At 39.8% G+C, this 18548-nt stretch overlaps 2 protein-coding genes across 15 annotated transcripts; both read right to left on the bottom strand.

Annotated features, from left to right (window-relative positions):
* Positions 1-9371: 9371 nt before the first annotated feature.
* LOC132640688 (uncharacterized) lies at positions 9372-13268 on the bottom strand. Of its 7 annotated transcripts, XR_009582341.1 has the most exons (4): positions 12487-13268; positions 11588-11643; positions 10768-10818; positions 9372-9691 (listed from the first exon to the last, which is right to left on the bottom strand). XR_009582341.1 is itself a non-coding variant. In XM_060357385.1 (3 exons), exons 1-2 carry the CDS (start codon positions 13250-13252, stop codon positions 10796-10798), a joined length of 789 nt encoding a protein of 262 aa, XP_060213368.1. In that variant the 5' UTR covers positions 13253-13268; the 3' UTR covers positions 9372-9691; positions 10768-10795. The 7 variants fall into 7 exon arrangements, 5 of the variants coding, with proteins under 5 accessions (XP_060213368.1, XP_060213366.1, XP_060213371.1 ...); XR_009582340.1 differs by having other exon boundaries at positions 10768-11643; XM_060357385.1 differs by lacking the exon at positions 11588-11643.
* LOC132640686 (uncharacterized) lies at positions 13268-18103 on the bottom strand. Of its 8 annotated transcripts, none has more exons than XR_009582338.1 (4): positions 17323-18103; positions 15603-15653; positions 14441-14526; positions 13268-13923 (listed from the first exon to the last, which is right to left on the bottom strand). XR_009582338.1 is itself a non-coding variant. In XM_060357380.1 (3 exons), exons 1-2 carry the CDS (start codon positions 18086-18088, stop codon positions 15631-15633), a joined length of 789 nt encoding a protein of 262 aa, XP_060213363.1. In that variant the 5' UTR covers positions 18089-18103; the 3' UTR covers positions 14207-14526; positions 15603-15630. The 8 variants fall into 8 exon arrangements, 4 of the variants coding, with proteins under 4 accessions (XP_060213363.1, XP_060213362.1, XP_060213365.1 ...); XR_009582339.1 differs by lacking the exon at positions 13268-13923 and adding an exon at positions 16423-16478 and having other exon boundaries at positions 14207-14526; XR_009582336.1 differs by lacking the exon at positions 15603-15653.
* Between the last annotated feature and the right edge of the window lie 445 nt (positions 18104-18548).

Here is an 18548-nt window from a genome sequence, read left to right as displayed (position 1 = left end):
TAAACAACTACAGGTTTTAAAGAAAATACAACACTAAAAAGAAGTAATTTTTTTTCTAATTTAAGTAGATCCATATGGACATGAATTAGTCTGTTTTCTTTGTAAAGTAATCTTAGGATTAGAACCTAAACTTGCAAAGGTTACATGTGTAACCAGACAAAGTTTTTTTAAACAACTCGTGGTTGATCCGTAGAAAAAATCTAAATTTACACATGTTGCATACTTATGCAATCACATTTAAAAAAAAAACATTTTGAGGTTCCTTATACACAAATCTTAACTAGCAATCACAAATTGTTTAAACAACCCATGGTTCCTTATACACAAAGCCTAAATTTGCACAAGTTGCACCTGTAAACACCTACATATTCTCTTAAATAGCTTGAGGTTGTTTACACACGGTCATGACTTTGCAAAGGTTTCATGCGTATATAACCACATATTTTAAATATTCATAATTAATTATTTATACATTGACCTGAACTTACAAAGATTTCAAGTGTAAACAACCACAAGAATTTTAAGAAACATGCGGCTATTTACATATAAAATTCTTGTCAGTTCAAGTTCCATGTATAAATAGCCTTGAATTTTAAAAACTATGCATATACTATCTAGAACAACATAAACAACCATAATTTCTTTAAAAAATCTTGATTGTTTATACATAGAACTTGAAATGGTACATATTCTATGTGTAAACAACAACAAATTTCTTAAACATATTGTGGTTGTTTGTATATGGGAACATGTTGGTTCCTCTTCTTTTTATAAACAAGTACAAAGGCTTAATATAACAATAATTTTCAGCAAGGTTTTTGATATAAATCAATCCAAATCACATCCAAGTAGGCCTGTGCACAAATCGGTTCAATCCGAATTTCCGAACCGATTCGAAACAATTCGGATAATTCAATTTGGATAATACAATTCGATTTCAATTTACAAATGCAATTGTAAAATATTACGGTTTAACGGTTCGGATACGGTTGGCTTCAATTATCAACCGAACCGATCTGAACAAACCGAATTTATATGCCACAAATGACTAATATGACTAATTTGGTATATGTAATGTGGTGTTGGTGGATTTGTATGCTTGCACAAGTTTTCAAGCTCTTGTTTTGCTATTTATATGCTATTATGCTTGCAAGTTTATGATTTTTTTCTTGGTTAATATCTTGGTTATAAGGCTGCAAATTTAGGATCTCATGTTTTTTTGTTATGTTTACTCTAAAATTGAAATGAAATAGTTACTTGTTTAAATTTCGAATAAACCGAACAAATCGATTTGTGTAACCGAACCGAAATAATAAAAAACAAATCGAATTGAACCTAGAATGGATCGAGTTTGATTGAAAATTTTAGAAAGTCGAAATTCGAAATTTCAACTCGATGATGGCCAAAACTAAACCGAACCGATTCGTGCACAGGCCTACATCCAAGTGACCTTAAGTTCTTTATTCAACCTCTAAATATCATTTTCAATAATGTCAAACAACACCCACTTCAAAACAACACAAAAATCAAATTCACTTGAAACACAATCTTCTTAGATGAATTTTTAGCAATCTCCAAGAACTCCTTTTCAAAAATAGTATAACTTTTCAAATATGAAGAAGAAGAAGAAGAAGAGAAGAAGAAAGAAAAGGAGGAGGAGTAGAAAAGATAAGAAATAGACCGTATGCGATATGAAAGAGGTGGTATGGGTTTTTTTGGATCTTTTTACTTTTAATTAATTACCTTAAACTTTTAATAATTCTAATCTAGCCCCATGTAAACTTAATCAACTTTGTGAAATAAAAAAAAAATAAAAAATGAAATATCTTATCCTTCATTTCACTCTCAAAGAGTCCTTTAAGCTCATTTTCCCTAGAAGGAATGGCTAAAATGGAAACTTTAGCTAAAAATAAAAAAAATAAATCACGAGAGAAAGTTGGATGAAAACTTGCAAGAGAGCAATCGATAGAGCTAAATAAGCACTTTCTTTGCTTAGTAATCACATTGCTCAGTTGCAGAAAACAGATGAGTACATCGTTGGAAGATATCTAGATCAGATGCAAATACACTCGGTTAGAGCAGTCAAAAGAATAATGTTGGGTCATATACAAAACAATGATAATGAGTAGCATTTCAGGAAAAGCATGAAGGAAAAAAAAAAAAAAGGAGTAATTATCATTGATGTACTAAACTGTGAATGAAGCATCCGTTGAAAAGTTACTGCTTCTTAATGACAAAAAGCCAAAAATTATGTTATCAAGCAAACCTGCATTTCAAGAAAAACACTCATCAGTGCCAAGTAGAATAACTAGCGTAAATCAGATTATTTATACACAGATCCTACTTTTAAAGTCTTTTTGTAAGAGGATATCAGCGTCCTTTACTTTTGGGTTTTGATATTGGTGAATGAGAAATGATGAGATGAAAAATAAAGGGAATGTAAAAGGTCCCTTGTGCTTTGGTTAAAGCATCTGTCTCACATAGGAAAAAGAGAGTAAAAGAGAGGTGTATATATTACATTACACATTCTCTAGTTGCTAAAAGGGTTGAGGGGGAAAGGACCCCTAGCGCCGTCGTCGTCGCTCGCTCGGCTTCGGCCAAATGATTTGATTGATAATCTTTTTGGACCAAAATTCTTTTAATTTTAATTTATTTATTTATTAATTAATTAATTAATTATTTCCAGATCCTGACCCGTTAGTGACCCGGATCCGCGTGTCTGACCCGCGACCCGTTTCTTCCCGGATTAATTTAAATTTCCCTCCGTTTTATTTTAAAAAAAAAACGTTATTTTCTGAAAGGTTGCAAACCTTTGTGAAAAGCTGCAAACCTTTTCCCAACCAGTGCATTAATGGCTATAAATTCCAGTTAATATTCAGATTATTACTTACGAATTTTCTGATATTCTTTACTCTTCTACTCTTCTTAAAAGTTTTCTTTTCTGTGTGATATACTGTCATTGAGTGGTTCGCCGCTACCAGAATTTGGAGTACTACTTTTCTGGTAAGATAATCGTTCTATCCTGGGAGGGGATATTCCATCAATCTCGAGTACTGTGAGGGGAATAATTTCCTTAAGGACACACTTTGAACTAAGTGGGCTCGATTATGTTCTGAAAATATTTTTTCAACACTGTTTCTGTTCATTTTCCAGTTTCTGTAATTTACTGGTTTTAAGTTGTTACAAATTGTGTAATCTGGTTTTACTAAGTGCTTTATACATTCTGAAACTTTATTTAAACTTATACAGATTATTTTGCCAACAATCTTAAGGAAATTAGATATAATATATAATCTGTATTCTGTTTAAGGAGATTAAAACTTGTGTAGTTTTCTACTCCATATGAATATTAGTATTCTGACTCGAAGATATAAAAACTTCGTTGGAATACCAAAGTTCATAATTATACTGCGATTTGAAGAAATAAAATCTTCATCGTTTAAGTTTGTGATTTAATTGCTATTCTGAACAGTTTGTCCATTTGACAGTGACAAAGAAATAATGGCAATTGAGACTGGAACTCCCTCTGCGACTGGAACTCCCTCTGCGGGTATTGCACCAGTGGTTACTCCTACAACCCGTACCGCTGTGCCACCGGCTGAGAAACCTGCGAAGTTCACCGGTGCCAACTTTAAAGGATGGCAGCAGAGAATGTTCTTTTGGCTTACCACCCTTGGTATGCAAAAGTTCACCAGTGAGGACCCTCCCGTGCCTGCCGCCGACATGCCTGACAACCAGAAGTTCATGGTTACTGAGGCTTGGAAACAGGCTGATTTTTTGTGCAAAGGCTACATTTTGAGTGCCTTAGAAGATGATTTGTACAACGTCTACAGTGCAGTAGAGACCTCCAAAGAACTGTGGATTGCACTCGAAAAGAAGTACAAAACCGAAGATGCTTGCTTGAAGAAGTTTGTGGTTGCAAAATTCCTAGACTACAAAATGGTGGATGGAAAAACTATTGAAACCCAAGTTCAAGAGCTTCAACTTATCTTCCATGACCTTATTGCTGAAGGTATGGTAGTGAATGAAACATTCCAAGTGGCTACAATGATTGAGAAGTTGCCACCCTCATGGAAAGATTTCAAGAATTATCTTAAGCACAAGAGAAAGGAAATGAAGTTGGAGGATCTTGTGATTCGTCTCAAGATCGAGGAAGATAACAAAACCGCTGAGAAGAGGTACCGTAAGAGTTCACCGATTGAAGGGGCAAACGTCATTGAAGATGCTGCTCCGAAAAAGAATAATAAAAGGAAGAGGCATTCTGTAAAGGAGAAGTATCCTAACAAGAAAAAGTTCAAGGGCAACTGTTATAATTGTGGTAACGCAGGCCATAAAGCTCCCGACTGTCGTGCCCCCAAGAAGGACAAAGAGAAAAACAAGGGTCAGGCAAACATGGTGGAAGATGTTGATGACCTGTGTGTAATGCTGTCTGAGTGCAACTTGGTTGGTAACCCAAAGGAGTGGTGGCTTGATTCTGGCGCCACTCGACATGTGTGTGCCGTTAAGGAAGCATTTACAACCTACACTCCTGCTGGACCCGAAGAAGAGCTATACATGGGAAATACTGCAACAGCCAAAGTTGAAGGATATGGAAAGGTTTTGTTGAAGATGACATCCGGCAAGGTGCTGACTCTCAACAACGTCATGCATGTTCCATCAATTAGGAAGAACCTAGTCTCAGCCGCACTACTCGTGAAAAATGGGTTTAAGTGCGTGCTGGTTAGTGATAAATTTGTACTTAGTAAGAATGATATGTTTGTAGGAAAGGACTACCTCACCGAGGGCCTTTTCAAACTTAATGTAATGGTTGTTGCCAGTATTAATGGAAAATCTGCTTCTTCTTACTTATTGGAGTCAAATAATTTATGGCATGTTCGTTTAGGACATGTCAATTACAAAACCTTGCGAAAAATGATTAATCTTGAAATATTGCCTAAATTTGAGTGTAATATATCTAAATGTCAAATATGTGTTGAATCAAAGTTTGTTAAGTATTCGTATAAGTCTGTTCAAAAGAATTCAAACCCTTTAGACTTAATCCACACTGACATTTGTGATATGAAGTCAATACCATCTCGCGGTGGGAAAAAGTATTTCATAACTTTTATTGACGATTGCACTCGATATTGTTATGTTTATTTGCTAAACAGTAAGGATGAAGCAATAGAAGCATTTAAGCAATATAAGAATGAAGTCGAAAATCAATTGAATAAAAAGATAAAAATGATTAGAAGTGATAGGGGTGGAGAATATGAATCTCCTTTTGCAGAGATATGTTTAGAATATGGAATTATTCATCAAACCACTGCCCCCTACACACCACGATCCAATGGAGTTGCGGAAAGGAAAAATCGGACATTGAAAGAAATGATGAATGCTTTACTAATAAGTTCTGGTTTACCGCAGAGCTTGTGGGGGGAAGCTATCCTTACAGCTAACCGAATACTCAACAGAGTGCCCCACAGCAAAACACAATCCATTCCATATGAACTATGGAAAGGAAGAAAACCCAACTTGAAATATTTCAAAGTGTGGGGGTGTTTAGCAAAGGTACAAGTTCCTTTACCTAAAAGGGTAAAAATCGGACCAAAAACTGTGGGTTGTGTTTTTATTGGATATGCTACAAACAGCAAAGCTTGTCGGTTTTTGGTTCACAAATCCGACAATCCCGAAATTCATGTTAATACGGTAATTGAATCAGATAATGCTGAATTCTTTGAAAATATTTATCCATATAAAATTGAATGTGAGTCGTCAAGTGAAAGATCTAAACGACCGCGGGAAGAACCAAAGGAAGGTACACCAAGTGAAAAGGATCCAAGGCGTAGCAAACGTCAGAGGACATCTACTTCCTTTGGACCAGATTTTGTGACATTCTTGCTTGAAGATGAGCCTCAAACATTTAAAGCAGCGATGTCTTCTTCTGATTCAGCATTTTGGAAAGAGGCAGTCAATAGTGAGATTCAATCAATCTTAGATAACCACACATGGGAAGTGGTTGATCTTCCTCCTGGAAACAAGCCTTTAGGTTCTAAATGGATTTTTAAAAGGAAAATAAATGCTGATGGCACTATTGACAAATATAAGGCAAGACTTGTGGTCAAAGGTTATAGACAAAAAGAAGGCCTTGATTATTTCGACACATACTCGCCTGTAACAAGAATAGAGTCCATTCGGGTGTTAGTGGCTCTGATAGCCGTGTATGGTCTTGAAATTCACCAAATGGATGTTAAAACAGCTTTCTTAAATGGTGATTTGGAGGAAGAAATTTACATGGAACAACCCGAGGGTTTTGTGGTTCCTGGTAAAGAAAATAAAGTGTGCAAACTTGTAAAGTCGCTTTATGGACTGAAACAAGCACCCAAACAATGGCATGCTAAATTTGACCAAACTATGCTGGCAAATGGCTTTAAAATCAATGAGTGTGATAAATGTGTTTACATTAAAACACTCCAGGCCACGAAGTCATTGTTTGTTTGTATGTTGATGACATGCTGATAATGAGCAAAGATATGGCAGATATAAATGCTACAAAGCGCATGCTGGCTAGCAAATTTGACATGAAAGACTTAGGAGTTGCTGATGTAATCCTAGGAATCAGAATTCATAGAACTCCACAAGGTATAGCATTATCACAGTCTCACTACATAGAGAAAATACTTAACAAGTTCAAGTACTTGGATTTCAAGATTGCCAGAACTCCAATTGATGTGAGTTACGCACTTCAAAAGAATGAAGGTGAAAGTAAATCACAAGGGGACTATGCGAGAGTGTTGGGAAGTCTGATGTATATCATGAATTGTACACGACCAAATATAGCATGTGCTATTAGCAAACTGAGTCGGTTTACAAGTAATCCCAATCACACACATTGGATGGCAATGAAACGAGTTTTGGGGTATCTGAAACATACTCAAGACTATGCTTTGCATTATAATAAATATCCCGAAGTAATTGAGGGATATAGTGATGCAAATTGGATCACTGGATCGTCTGAAGTGAAATCCACGTGTGGATATGTTTTCACAATTGGGAGTGGAGCAGTGTCTTGGAAATCATCCAAACAGACTTGCATCGCCCGTTCCACTATGGAATCTGAATTCATAGCTTTAGACAAGGCCGGTGAAGAAGCTGAATGGCTCCGAAATTTCTTAGAAGATATTCCATTCTGGCCCAAACCTTTAGCTCCTATATGTATACATTGTGACAGTCAAGCAGCAATAGGTAGGGCAGGGAGCGTAATGTATAACGGAAAATATCGTCACATACGACGGAGACACAATGCCGTTAGACAACTCCTCTCTAGTGGCGTTATCACAATTGACTATGTAAAGTCAAGAGATAACGTAGCGGATCCGCTTACAAAAGGCTTATCTAGAGAGGGAGTTAGTAGATCATCAATGGGAATGGGGTTAAGGCCGAGGACAAGTCATCATGGCGGTAACTCTACCTAGCAGATTGGAGATCCCAAGAGCTAGGTTCAAGGAGATCAAACAAAGTTATGACTGACGGTTCAACATTGTCAAATAACTCAACCCATTCTCGGATGAAGACAATGTTCAAAAATAAGGATAAAAATTTATGGCTTGTTAATGAGTTAATAAAGCATTAAGGTTTTTTAATGATTATCTAAATCTGGCAGTGTATGACCAGATAATGTGGCTATAGGACCACATGTTTAGAAATCACCTATGTGAGTGTTAAGTGTAAGTCGCTTTAAAGGGGAATGACAGTGAAGGCCCATTCTCTATGCACTCATGAAACCAGGCGGTGTTCATGGCTGAAACGAACACAACCGTGAGAACCATAAACGGTTGAGGGTTGATTCTGTGACTTATGTTGTCTAGGTATACAACAAAGTTCGACGGTTCAAAGATATCAAATCTACCGATTGATCGAGTATATCCGATATAAGTTCACTACGGAAAGTTCAAAGGGAAACCTACTTATCCAGATGCAGTCAATCTTCGCTTGTATATCACACTTGTCCGCACATTCTTTTATATTATGGCCATTCCCCATTCATGTGGGGGATTGTTGGGTTTTGATATTGGTAAATGGGAAATGATGGGATGAAAAATAAAGGGAATGTAAAAGGTCCCTTTTGCTTTGGGGAATGTAAAAGGTCCCTTGTGCTTTGGTTAAAGCATCTGTCCCACATAGGAAAAAGAGAGGAAAAGAGAGGTGTATATATTACATTACACCTTCTCTAGTTGCTAAAAGGGTTGAGGGGGAAAGGACCCCTTGCGCCGTCGTCGTCGCTCGCTCGGCTTCGGCTTTGGATTTGGATTTGGTCAAATGATCTGATTGATTGATAATCTTTTTGGACCAAAATTCTTTTAATTTTAATTTAATTATTAATTAATTAATTAATTAATTATTTCCAGATCCTGACCCGTTAGTGACCCGGATCCGCGTGTCTGACCCGCGACCCGTTTCTTCCCGGATTAATTTAAATTTCCCTCCGTTTTATTTTAAAAAAAAAACGTTATTTTCTGAAAGGTTGCAAACCTTTGTGAAAAGCTGCAAACCTTTTCCCAACCAGTGCATTAATGGCTATAAATTCCAGTTAATATTCAGATTATTACTTACGAATTTTCTGATATTCTTTACTCTTCTACTCTTCTTAAAAGTTTTCTTTTCTGTGTGATATACTGTCATTGAGTGGTTCGCCGCTACCAGAATTTGGAGTACTACTTTTCTGGTAAGATAATCGTTCTATCCTGGGAGGGGATATTCCATCAATCTCGAGTACTGTGAGGGGAATAATTTCCTTAAGGACACACTTTGAACTAAGTGGGCTCGATTATGTTCTGAAAATATTTTTTCAACACTGTTTCTGTTCATTTTCCAGTTTCTGTAATTTACTGGTTTTAAGTTGTTACAGATTGTGTAATCTGGTTTTACTAAGTGCTTTATACATTCTGAAACTTTATTTAAACTTATCCAGATTATTTTGCCAACATTTACAACATCAACAACAACAATATACACAATGTAATCCCGCTAGTGGGGTATGGGGAGCGTAGTGTGTACGCAGACCTTACCCCTACCTTGGGAGGTAGAGAGGGTGTTTCCGATAGACCCTCGCTCAGGAAAAAGCATATCAATGCAGTATGGAATAGAAATAACAGAAGTGAAGAAGCCACGACAAAATACTAACGATAGCATGACAAAGCATTCTGAAAAATGGAACAGTAACTACAACAAAATAATACTATAATTGAGGTACAAGACATAACAGATAGTAACAAAAATCTAAGAATAAGAAACTACAAGAATATAATACGATTGTCACGACCCAACCCCGTAGGCCGCGACTAGTGTCCGTGCTGGACACCCAAACGTACCCAATAACCCAAACCAACATATTATCAAAATATATTAATATAAAGGTTAGTTGGCGCTACTAAATATCACAGATGAACAGATTTTGCACGTAGAGGCCGATAAGGCCATCACCGATCATAACAACCCAAAACATATACAGAACCCACACAAGTCTGTCTACAGACCTCTACAGAACATAACAGAATCATAAGATGGGACAGGGCCCCGTCGTACCCCTGAATAGCGTACATATATACAATAGCAGAAGATTGTACCAAAATATAGGCTCCGGATAAAGGAGCGCTCCAAAATAGCAGAATAAGATCCTAAGCGGACGGATCAGCAAACCTGTCGTCGGTACCTGCGCGGCATGAAAACGCAGCCCCCGAAGAAAGGGGGTCAGTACGAAATATGTACTGAATATGCAAAGCCTGAATTACAGAAACAAAATCATAACTGGTACAGAACGTACAGAAAGTAAATAGAAAACCCAAAGTATCAGATACATATTTTCAAAACATGCAGAGTGTGTACAGAAACATATGTCACATCAAATCCGGCCCCTGCCAAGGGACTCGGCAGACAGAACGTGGCCACCCTCCCGACGCTGGTGCCACAACACAGAAGAATCAGAACAGGGGCATAACCCTGTAACATAATATGTCATATCAGATGGCCATAGCAAATCATATCAGAACAAGCGTACATGGCACAGCATACTCCACAAACCCATGTACGCGTATACCTGCCCCCTCACATCGAGGCACGGCGAACAATGCAAAGGATCACGCTTGACAACATATCCTGGCCCGGGCTCAGTGGGGGAAACATTGAGGCATCCACGAACGGAGTAGTGAGAAACTAAATGCACTAAAAATACCATATATATATTTCCAGAGACTCAATGAGGCATATCGAATGTCAAATCAAATCAATGAAATCGGACGGAAACATAGTAAGTAAATTTAGATGTCATAACGGGTTACGGAGGCATAATCTATCCGAGATCGTTTTCAAGATTCAAAACAATTTATAAGACTTAATGAAATATTTAAAATAGTTTTTATTTAGTAGATAAAGGAGTAGTTAGAGTATCTCTAACGAAAACGCTCGAAGACAAGTCATAGACACATAAAGGGTAAAATTGGAAATAGTGGGCCCACCTCGGGACCAATGAAGCGGTGGGCTCAAATTACGTATTTTTAAGCTTATGGGGTCACCTACAAAGGTTCTAGGACATTCCATAACTTCGTAAGCAATTTGGGAAAAAATTTCATAATTTTTCATCAAAGCATACTTAAGGAATTCAATTCTATTGAATGAAAAAGCGACGATTTCAAACGCGGATTCCGATGGACAGAATATTCCCCGAGGCGTAAATCCAAGCCTAGTACATCTAGGACATGCCAAGAGAAGAATCGGGATAGCTTTACATACCTTATATGCTCTTTACGCCTTTCCAAATTCAATTCCCGTTTCGCCCAAAATCTGCAATTGGTCACATTTACCAATTCTCAATTTCCAATCTTTAAGTATTCAATCTTTATTCATAATTGCCTACAGAAATTTGGGCAGCATCTCCCCTATACATATAGCATCCCCGAGAATTTAACTCGGCCAAAACAATCAACAACAACCCAACAACAACATCAACAACAACAACAATCACTATAAACACAATATAACTTAACTAGCTATCTTTCCAACATAATGTCATAACCTTCATTTCAACTTCAATTTCCAAACTAATCTCAATGGTTTCACATTCATCATTAATCTAGATCATCACAATATAATTTGGAAATATTTCATATCATTTCTACGAAATATTCACAAGATATACAAAATATACAAACTTTCCACCAAAACATAATTCACCCAAAACTTCAAATCTTCAACCTACATATTCATAACATATTTCCATCTTCCAATTTCATCAACCATAATCATAATTCACATCTTAACAACTTCATTTCCATAATATCACAAAATCATTCTAAAGTGACATAATCTTCTACATTCCAACTTCAACCAAAATTCATTCAACTTTCATTCCCAATATAATTTTCACCATAACCACAACTAATACAACATAAAATTCAACTCATATATGTATACAACATATATACACTCATGGCTACATATATATATACATACCCACTTTGCAAACTTCCTTATTTCCATAATTTCTACTCATTTCCACATACCACAACATAAACAAACCTTCATAACATAAGAAAAAGAAATTGATTCTTACCTTTTTCTACAACTCCTTCACTTGAACAAGTTGTCAACTTGAAGAAATAAGTGCTCCTTCTTCCAAAACAATTACACCAAGTTGTAAAGGACCCTTAAATTAGTAGGAATACCACAAGAAAATAATTTTTGGAGGAAGATTTGGAGGGGTGAATTTTCTATGGCCAAACCCGAAATGGCCCTTTTTTTTGCTCTTGTTTTGTTTGTTCTTTCTCCTTCTAAGTTTCTTGAATCATCTAAGGGATAATGATCCCTTTATAATTAATTTGCCACATGGAAATTAATTAATTTGGTGGGCTTGGACCAGGTATGGCCGGCCACCCTCTCACCTTGGGCCTAAATTTTTCTTTTCATTTTTTTGGGCCAACTCGGTTGGTCCCGAGTTGGGCCTAGCCCACTGACCTTTCGACCTTAAAACGTTCATATCTCCTTGTACCGACGTCACCTGGGAACCCACGACCTATGGTTGGAAAGATAATTCAATTATCTACAACTTCTAATTCTTGGTATTTTTCCAAATTCCAAACATATAATACCGTTTTTGCCCCCCAAAGTCAGGTCACCCGAAAACGTTTTCTTAAAAATATTCGTTTGGAGGACTTCCACTTTGATTTGGCCCAAGGGTCCTTCTTGAGTTGTGTTTAACTTCACATATGTGATTCATATAATTTGTCACATGTCCCAAAAAAAAAAAATCTTGACGTGTGGGCCCCACCTCAGCTTACAAATAATTCGACGTTCAAAAATACGGGATGTAGCATCCTCCCCCCCTTTAGAACATTCGTCCTCGAATGTTAAATTAATCTTATAGGATCTTGTAAGCATTTTGGGGAAAATATATCACAAAGTAGAGGCTAGATCTTTCCATACACTTATATTTCGAAAAAGACATTAGTATACCTGTATCCGCGTTTGGTAGCGCCTCCGGGTCCTGTCGACTAGTCAAGGCATAGATGCGGTTCGAAGGACCGCTTGAACTGGGAGCCCCGCCACTACCTCTGCCGCGGCCTGCTGATGTCGACGTACCCTGCCCCGCAGGGCGCATGGCTATCGAAGGAGACGATGACCCAGCGACTGATCCGGTAGGCTGCGCTGCACCTCCCAAATTACCCTTATACGGACACTCTCTCACAGTATGGCCCTGACGGCCACAAGAATAACAAGCACCTGTAGCACGGTAGCACTCTCCAGGGTGGTATCTCCCACAATAAGAACACTGAGGCTTGGGTGGCCTCGTCTGACCGGAACTCCTGTCTACCCGCGAACCTGAAACCCCGGAGCTCTGGCCTGCTCCTAAATATCCTGGGCTATCAAATCTCCTGCCTGAGAACTGCGGAGGTGTGCTCTGTGCTGGCTGGGAAGAATGCCTGCTAGACTGCTGCTGCTGCTGAGGCTGCCCACTCCGAAATTCCTCAAAATACCCAGATGATCTGGCCCTCTTGGGCTGTCTCCGATCCTGACTCCTATCGGGCTGATGACCCCTGTGCCGGTCCTCCATGCCCTGAGCGTGCGCCTGAATCCGGGCAATATCCATATCGGGCTGAGCGGCCAATACCAAGCAACTGTCGACAAAATAACGGTCCAGCCCCATAATATACCTGTGCATCCTGTCAGCCATAGTAGCTACCACAGCAGGTGCATATCGGGCCAATGAGTCGAACTCCATACTGTACTCTCGAACACTGCAACCCCTCTGTCTAAGCAATAAGAATCTGTCAGCCCTGGCCCGCCGTAACTCCGGAGGCAGAAAATGGCTAAGAAAAGCCTCAGAAAACTCATCCCAGACTGCTGGGGGAGCACCAACGCCTCTGGCTAACTCCCAAGACTCGTACCAATTTGCTGCTACATCATACAACCGGTACGAAGCCAACTCCACTGACTCTGTCGCAGATGCCTTAATCAAATGTAACGTGCGCCGCATCTTCCTGATAAACTCCTCAGGATCCTCCTCGGGCTTTGTCCCGAAGAACTCTGGAGGATTACAGGTCAGGAACTCACGAGCTCTCGAACTGTCACGTCTGTCTGCACGACCATCCCCAAGTCCGTGCCTATGAACCTGCCCTGCTACCAGTCTGGTCAACAACTGGACCGCATCTCTCATAGCCCGATCCTCAGCCCCTGGCTGTGGAGCTGGAGGCTCAGGTACTGGAACCTCTGGAGCTACTGGTGGAGCTGCCCCAGACTCCTCTGATGATGAAGACGTAGCAGAGTCTGCTGGCCGGGACGCAATATCACGCATCATCTGAGCAAGGGTCCGAGTACCCTTCTGAGCCCGGCTGGTCTCTCCTACCACGCCCTTTTTCTTCTGGGCAGCCGTCGCCTTTTTCGGAGGCATCACTGAAAGAAAAACAACAACGGATCAGGACAGAATCATCCTAATAGCACAGCTCTATTGCACGATCTAAGATTTCAAAAAAAGAAACACCCTAAATGTCCTGTAGCTTCCTGTTTATAGGTGTGGTGCACAACACACCGATAAACAAGACTCTACTAGACACGGTCTGTAGACGTTCCGAGGACGAACCGCTCTGATACCACTTTTGTCACGACCCAACCCCGTAGGCCGCGACTAGTGTCCGTGCTGGACACCCAAACGTACCCAATAACCCAAACCAACATATTATCAAAATATATTAATATAAAGGTTAGTTGGCGCTACTAAATATCACAGATGAACAGATTTTGCACGTAGAGGCCGATAAGGCCATCACCGATCATAACAACCCAAAACATATACAGAACCCACACAAGTCTGTCTACAGACCTCTACAGAACATAACAGAATCATAAGATGGGACAGGGCCCCGTCGTACCCCTGAATAGCGTACATATATACAATAGCAGAAGATTGTACCAAAATATAGGCTCCGGATAAAGGAGCGCTCCAAAATAGCAGAATAAGATCCTAAGCGGACGGATCAGCAAACCTGTCGTCGGTACCTGCGCGGCATGAAAACGCAGCCCCCGAAGAAAGGGGGTCAGTACGAAATATGTACTGAATATGCAAAGCCTGAATTACAGAAACAAAATCATAACTGGTACAGAACGTACAGAAAGTAAATAGAAAACCCAAAGTATCAGATACATATTTTCAAAACATGCAGAGTGTGTACAGAAACATATGTCACATCAAATCCGGCCCCTGCCAAGGGACTCGGCAGACAGAACGTGGCCACCCTCCCGACGCTGGTGCCACAACACAGAAGAATCAGAACAGGGGCATAACCCTGTAACATAATATGTCATATCAGATGGCCATAGCAAATCATATCAGAACAAGCGTACATGGCATAGCATACTCCACAAACCCATGTACGCGTATACCTGCCCCCTCACATCGAGGCACGGCGAACAATGCAAAGGATCACGCTTGACAACATATCCTGGCCCGGGCTCAGTGGGGGAAACATTGAGGCATCCACGAACGGAGTAGTGAGAAACTAAATGCACTAAAAATACCATATATATATTTCCAGAGACTCAATGAGGCATATCGAATGTCAAATCAAATCAATGAAATCGGACGGAAACATAGTAAGTAAATTTAGATGTCATAACGGGTTACGGAGGCATAATCTATCCGAGATCGTTTTCAAGATTCAAAACAATTTATAAGACTTAATGAAATATTTAAAATAGTTTTTATTTAGTAGATAAAGGAGTAGTTAGAGTATCTCTAACGAAAACGCTCGAAGACAAGTCATAGACACATAAAGGGTAAAATTGGAAATAGTGGGCCCACCTCGGGACCAATGAAGCGGTGGGCTCAAATTACGTATTTTTAAGCTTATGGGGTCACCTACAAAGGTTCTAGGACATTCCATAACTTCGTAAGCAATTTGGGAAAAAATTTCATAATTTTTCATCAAAGCATACTTAAGGAATTCAATTCTATTGAATGAAAAAGCGACGATTTCAAACGCGGATTCCGATGGACAGAATATTCCCCGAGGCGTAAATCCAAGCCTAGTACATCTAGGACATGCCAAGAGAAGAATCGGGATAGCTTTACATACCTTATATGCTCTTTACGCCTTTCCAAATTCAATTCCCGTTTCGCCCAAAATCTGCAATTGGTCACATTTACCAATTCTCAATTTCCAATCTTTAAGTATTCAATCTTTATTCATAATTGCCTACAGAAATTTGGGCAGCATCTCCCCTATACATATAGCATCCCCGAGAATTTAACTCGGCCAAAACAATCAACAACAACCCAACAACAACATCAACAACAACAACAATCACTATAAACACAATATAACTTAACTAGCTATCTTTCCAACATAATGTCATAACCTTCATTTCAACTTCAATTTCCAAACTAATCTCAATGGTTTCACATTCATCATTAATCTAGATCATCACAATATAATTTGGAAATATTTCATATCATTTCTACGAAATATTCACAAGATATACAAAATATACAAACTTTCCACCAAAACATAATTCACCCAAAACTTCAAATCTTCAACCTACATATTCATAACATATTTCCATCTTCCAATTTCATCAACCATAATCATAATTCACATCTTAACAACTTCATTTCCATAATATCACAAAATCATTCTAAAGTGACATAATCTTCTACATTCCAACTTCAACCAAAATTCATTCAACTTTCATTCCCAATATAATTTTCACCATAACCACAACTAATACAACATAAAATTCAACTCATATATGTATACAACATATATACACTCATGGCTACATATATATATACATACCCACTTTGCAAACTTCCTTATTTCCATAATTTCTACTCATTTCCACATACCACAACATAAACAAACCTTCATAACATAAGAAAAAGAAATTGATTCTTACCTTTTTCTACAACTCCTTCACTTGAACAAGTTGTCAACTTGAAGAAATAAGTGCTCCTTCTTCCAAAACAATTACACCAAGTTGTAAAGGACCCTTAAATTAGTAGGAATACCACAAGAAAATAATTTTTGGAGGAAGATTTGGAGGGGTGAATTTTCTATGGCCAAACCCGAAATGGCCCTTTTTTTTGCTCTTGTTTTGTTTGTTCTTTCTCCTTCTAAGTTTCTTGAATCATCTAAGGGATAATGATCCCTTTATAATTAATTTGCCACATGGAAATTAATTAATTTGGTGGGCTTGGACCAGGTATGGCCGGCCACCCTCTCACCTTGGGCCTAAATTTTTCTTTTCATTTTTTTGGGCCAACTCGGTTGGTCCCGAGTTGGGCCTAGCCCACTGACCTTTCGACCTTAAAACGTTCATATCTCCTTGTACCGACGTCACCTGGGAACCCACGACCTATGGTTGGAAAGATAATTCAATTATCTACAACTTCTAATTCTTGGTATTTTTCCAAATTCCAAACATATAATACCGTTTTTGCCCCCCAAAGTCAGGTCACCCGAAAACGTTTTCTTAAAAATATTCGTTTGGAGGACTTCCACTTTGATTTGGCCCAAGGGTCCTTCTTGAGTTGTGTTTAACTTCACATATGTGATTCATATAATTTGTCACATGTCCCAAAAAAAAAAAAATCTTGACGTGTGGGCCCCACCTCAGCTTACAAATAATTCGACGTTCAAAAATACGGGATGTAGCATCCTCCCCCCCTTTAGAACATTCGTCCTCGAATGTTAAATTAATCTTATAGGATCTTGTAAGCATTTTGGGGAAAATATATCACAAAGTAGAGGCTAGATCTTTCCATACACTTATATTTCGAAAAAGACATTAGTATACCTGTATCCGCGTTTGGTAGCGCCTCCGGGTCCTGTCGACTAGTCAAGGCATAGATGCGGTTCGAAGGACCGCTTGAACTGGGAGCCCCGCCACTACCTCTGCCGCGGCCTGCTGATGTCGACGTACCCTGCCCCGCAGGGCGCATGGCTATCGAAGGAGACGATGACCCAGCGACTGATCCGGTAGGCTGCGCTGCACCTCCCAAATTACCCTTATACGGACACTCTCTCACAGTATGGCCCTGACGGCCACAAGAATAACAAGCACCTGTAGCACGGTAGCACTCTCCAGGGTGGTATCTCCCACAATAAGAACACTGAGGCTTGGGTGGCCTCGTCTGACCGGAACTCCTGTCTACCCGCGAACCTGAAACCCCGGAGCTCTGGCCTGCTCCTAAATATCCTGGGCTATCAAATCTCCTGCCTGAGAACTGCGGAGGTGTGCTCTGTGCTGGCTGGGAAGAATGCCTGCTAGACTGCTGCTGCTGCTGAGGCTGCCCACTCCGAAATTCCTCAAAATACCCAGATGATCTGGCCCTCTTGGGCTGTCTCCGATCCTGACTCCTATCGGGCTGATGACCCCTGTGCCGGTCCTCCATGCCCTGAGCGTGCGCCTGAATCCGGGCAATATCCATATCGGGCTGAGCGGCCAATACCAAGCAACTGTCGACAAAATAACGGTCCAGCCCCATAATATACCTGTGCATCCTGTCAGCCATAGTAGCTACCACAGCAGGTGCATATCGGGCCAATGAGTCGAACTCCATACTGTACTCTCGAACACTGCAACCCCTCTGTCTAAGCAATAAGAATCTGTCAGCCCTGGCCCGCCGTAACTCCGGAGGCAGAAAATGGCTAAGAAAAGCCTCAGAAAACTCATCCCAGACTGCTGGGGGAGCACCAACGCCTCTGGCTAACTCCCAAGACTCGTACCAATTTGCTGCTACATCATACAACCGGTACGAAGCCAACTCCACTGACTCTGTCGCAGATGCCTTAATCAAATGTAACGTGCGCCGCATCTTCCTGATAAACTCCTCAGGATCCTCCTCGGGCTTTGTCCCGAAGAACTCTGGAGGATTACAGGTCAGGAACTCACGAGCTCTCGAACTGTCACGTCTGTCTGCACGACCATCCCCAAGTCCGTGCCTATGAACCTGCCCTGCTACCAGTCTGGTCAACAACTGGACCGCATCTCTCATAGCCCGATCCTCAGCCCCTGGCTGT

This window comes from Lycium barbarum, chromosome 5, assembly GCF_019175385.1.
Source record: "Lycium barbarum isolate Lr01 chromosome 5, ASM1917538v2, whole genome shotgun sequence".
Lineage (NCBI taxonomy): Eukaryota > Viridiplantae > Streptophyta > Magnoliopsida > Solanales > Solanaceae > Lycium > Lycium barbarum.
Note: the sequence above shows the minus strand (reverse complement) of the source record. Positions and strands in the feature narration are given on the sequence as shown.

Bases quoted from the DNA above. Each gene is read 5' to 3' on its own strand.
- LOC132640686 (XM_060357379.1), bottom strand. From the start codon at position 18,088: ATGGAGTTCGACTCATTGGCCCGATATGCACCTGCTGTGGTAGCTACT. The intron at 14,527-17,322 runs GTATACTAATGT...CATGCCGCGCAG, and splicing joins GCTACCAAACGCGGATACAG to GTACCGACGACAGGTTTGCT.
- LOC132640688 (XM_060357383.1), bottom strand. From the start codon at position 13,252: ATGGAGTTCGACTCATTGGCCCGATATGCACCTGCTGTGGTAGCTACT. The intron at 9,692-12,486 runs GTATACTAATGT...CATGCCGCGCAG, and splicing joins GCTACCAAACGCGGATACAG to GTACCGACGACAGGTTTGCT.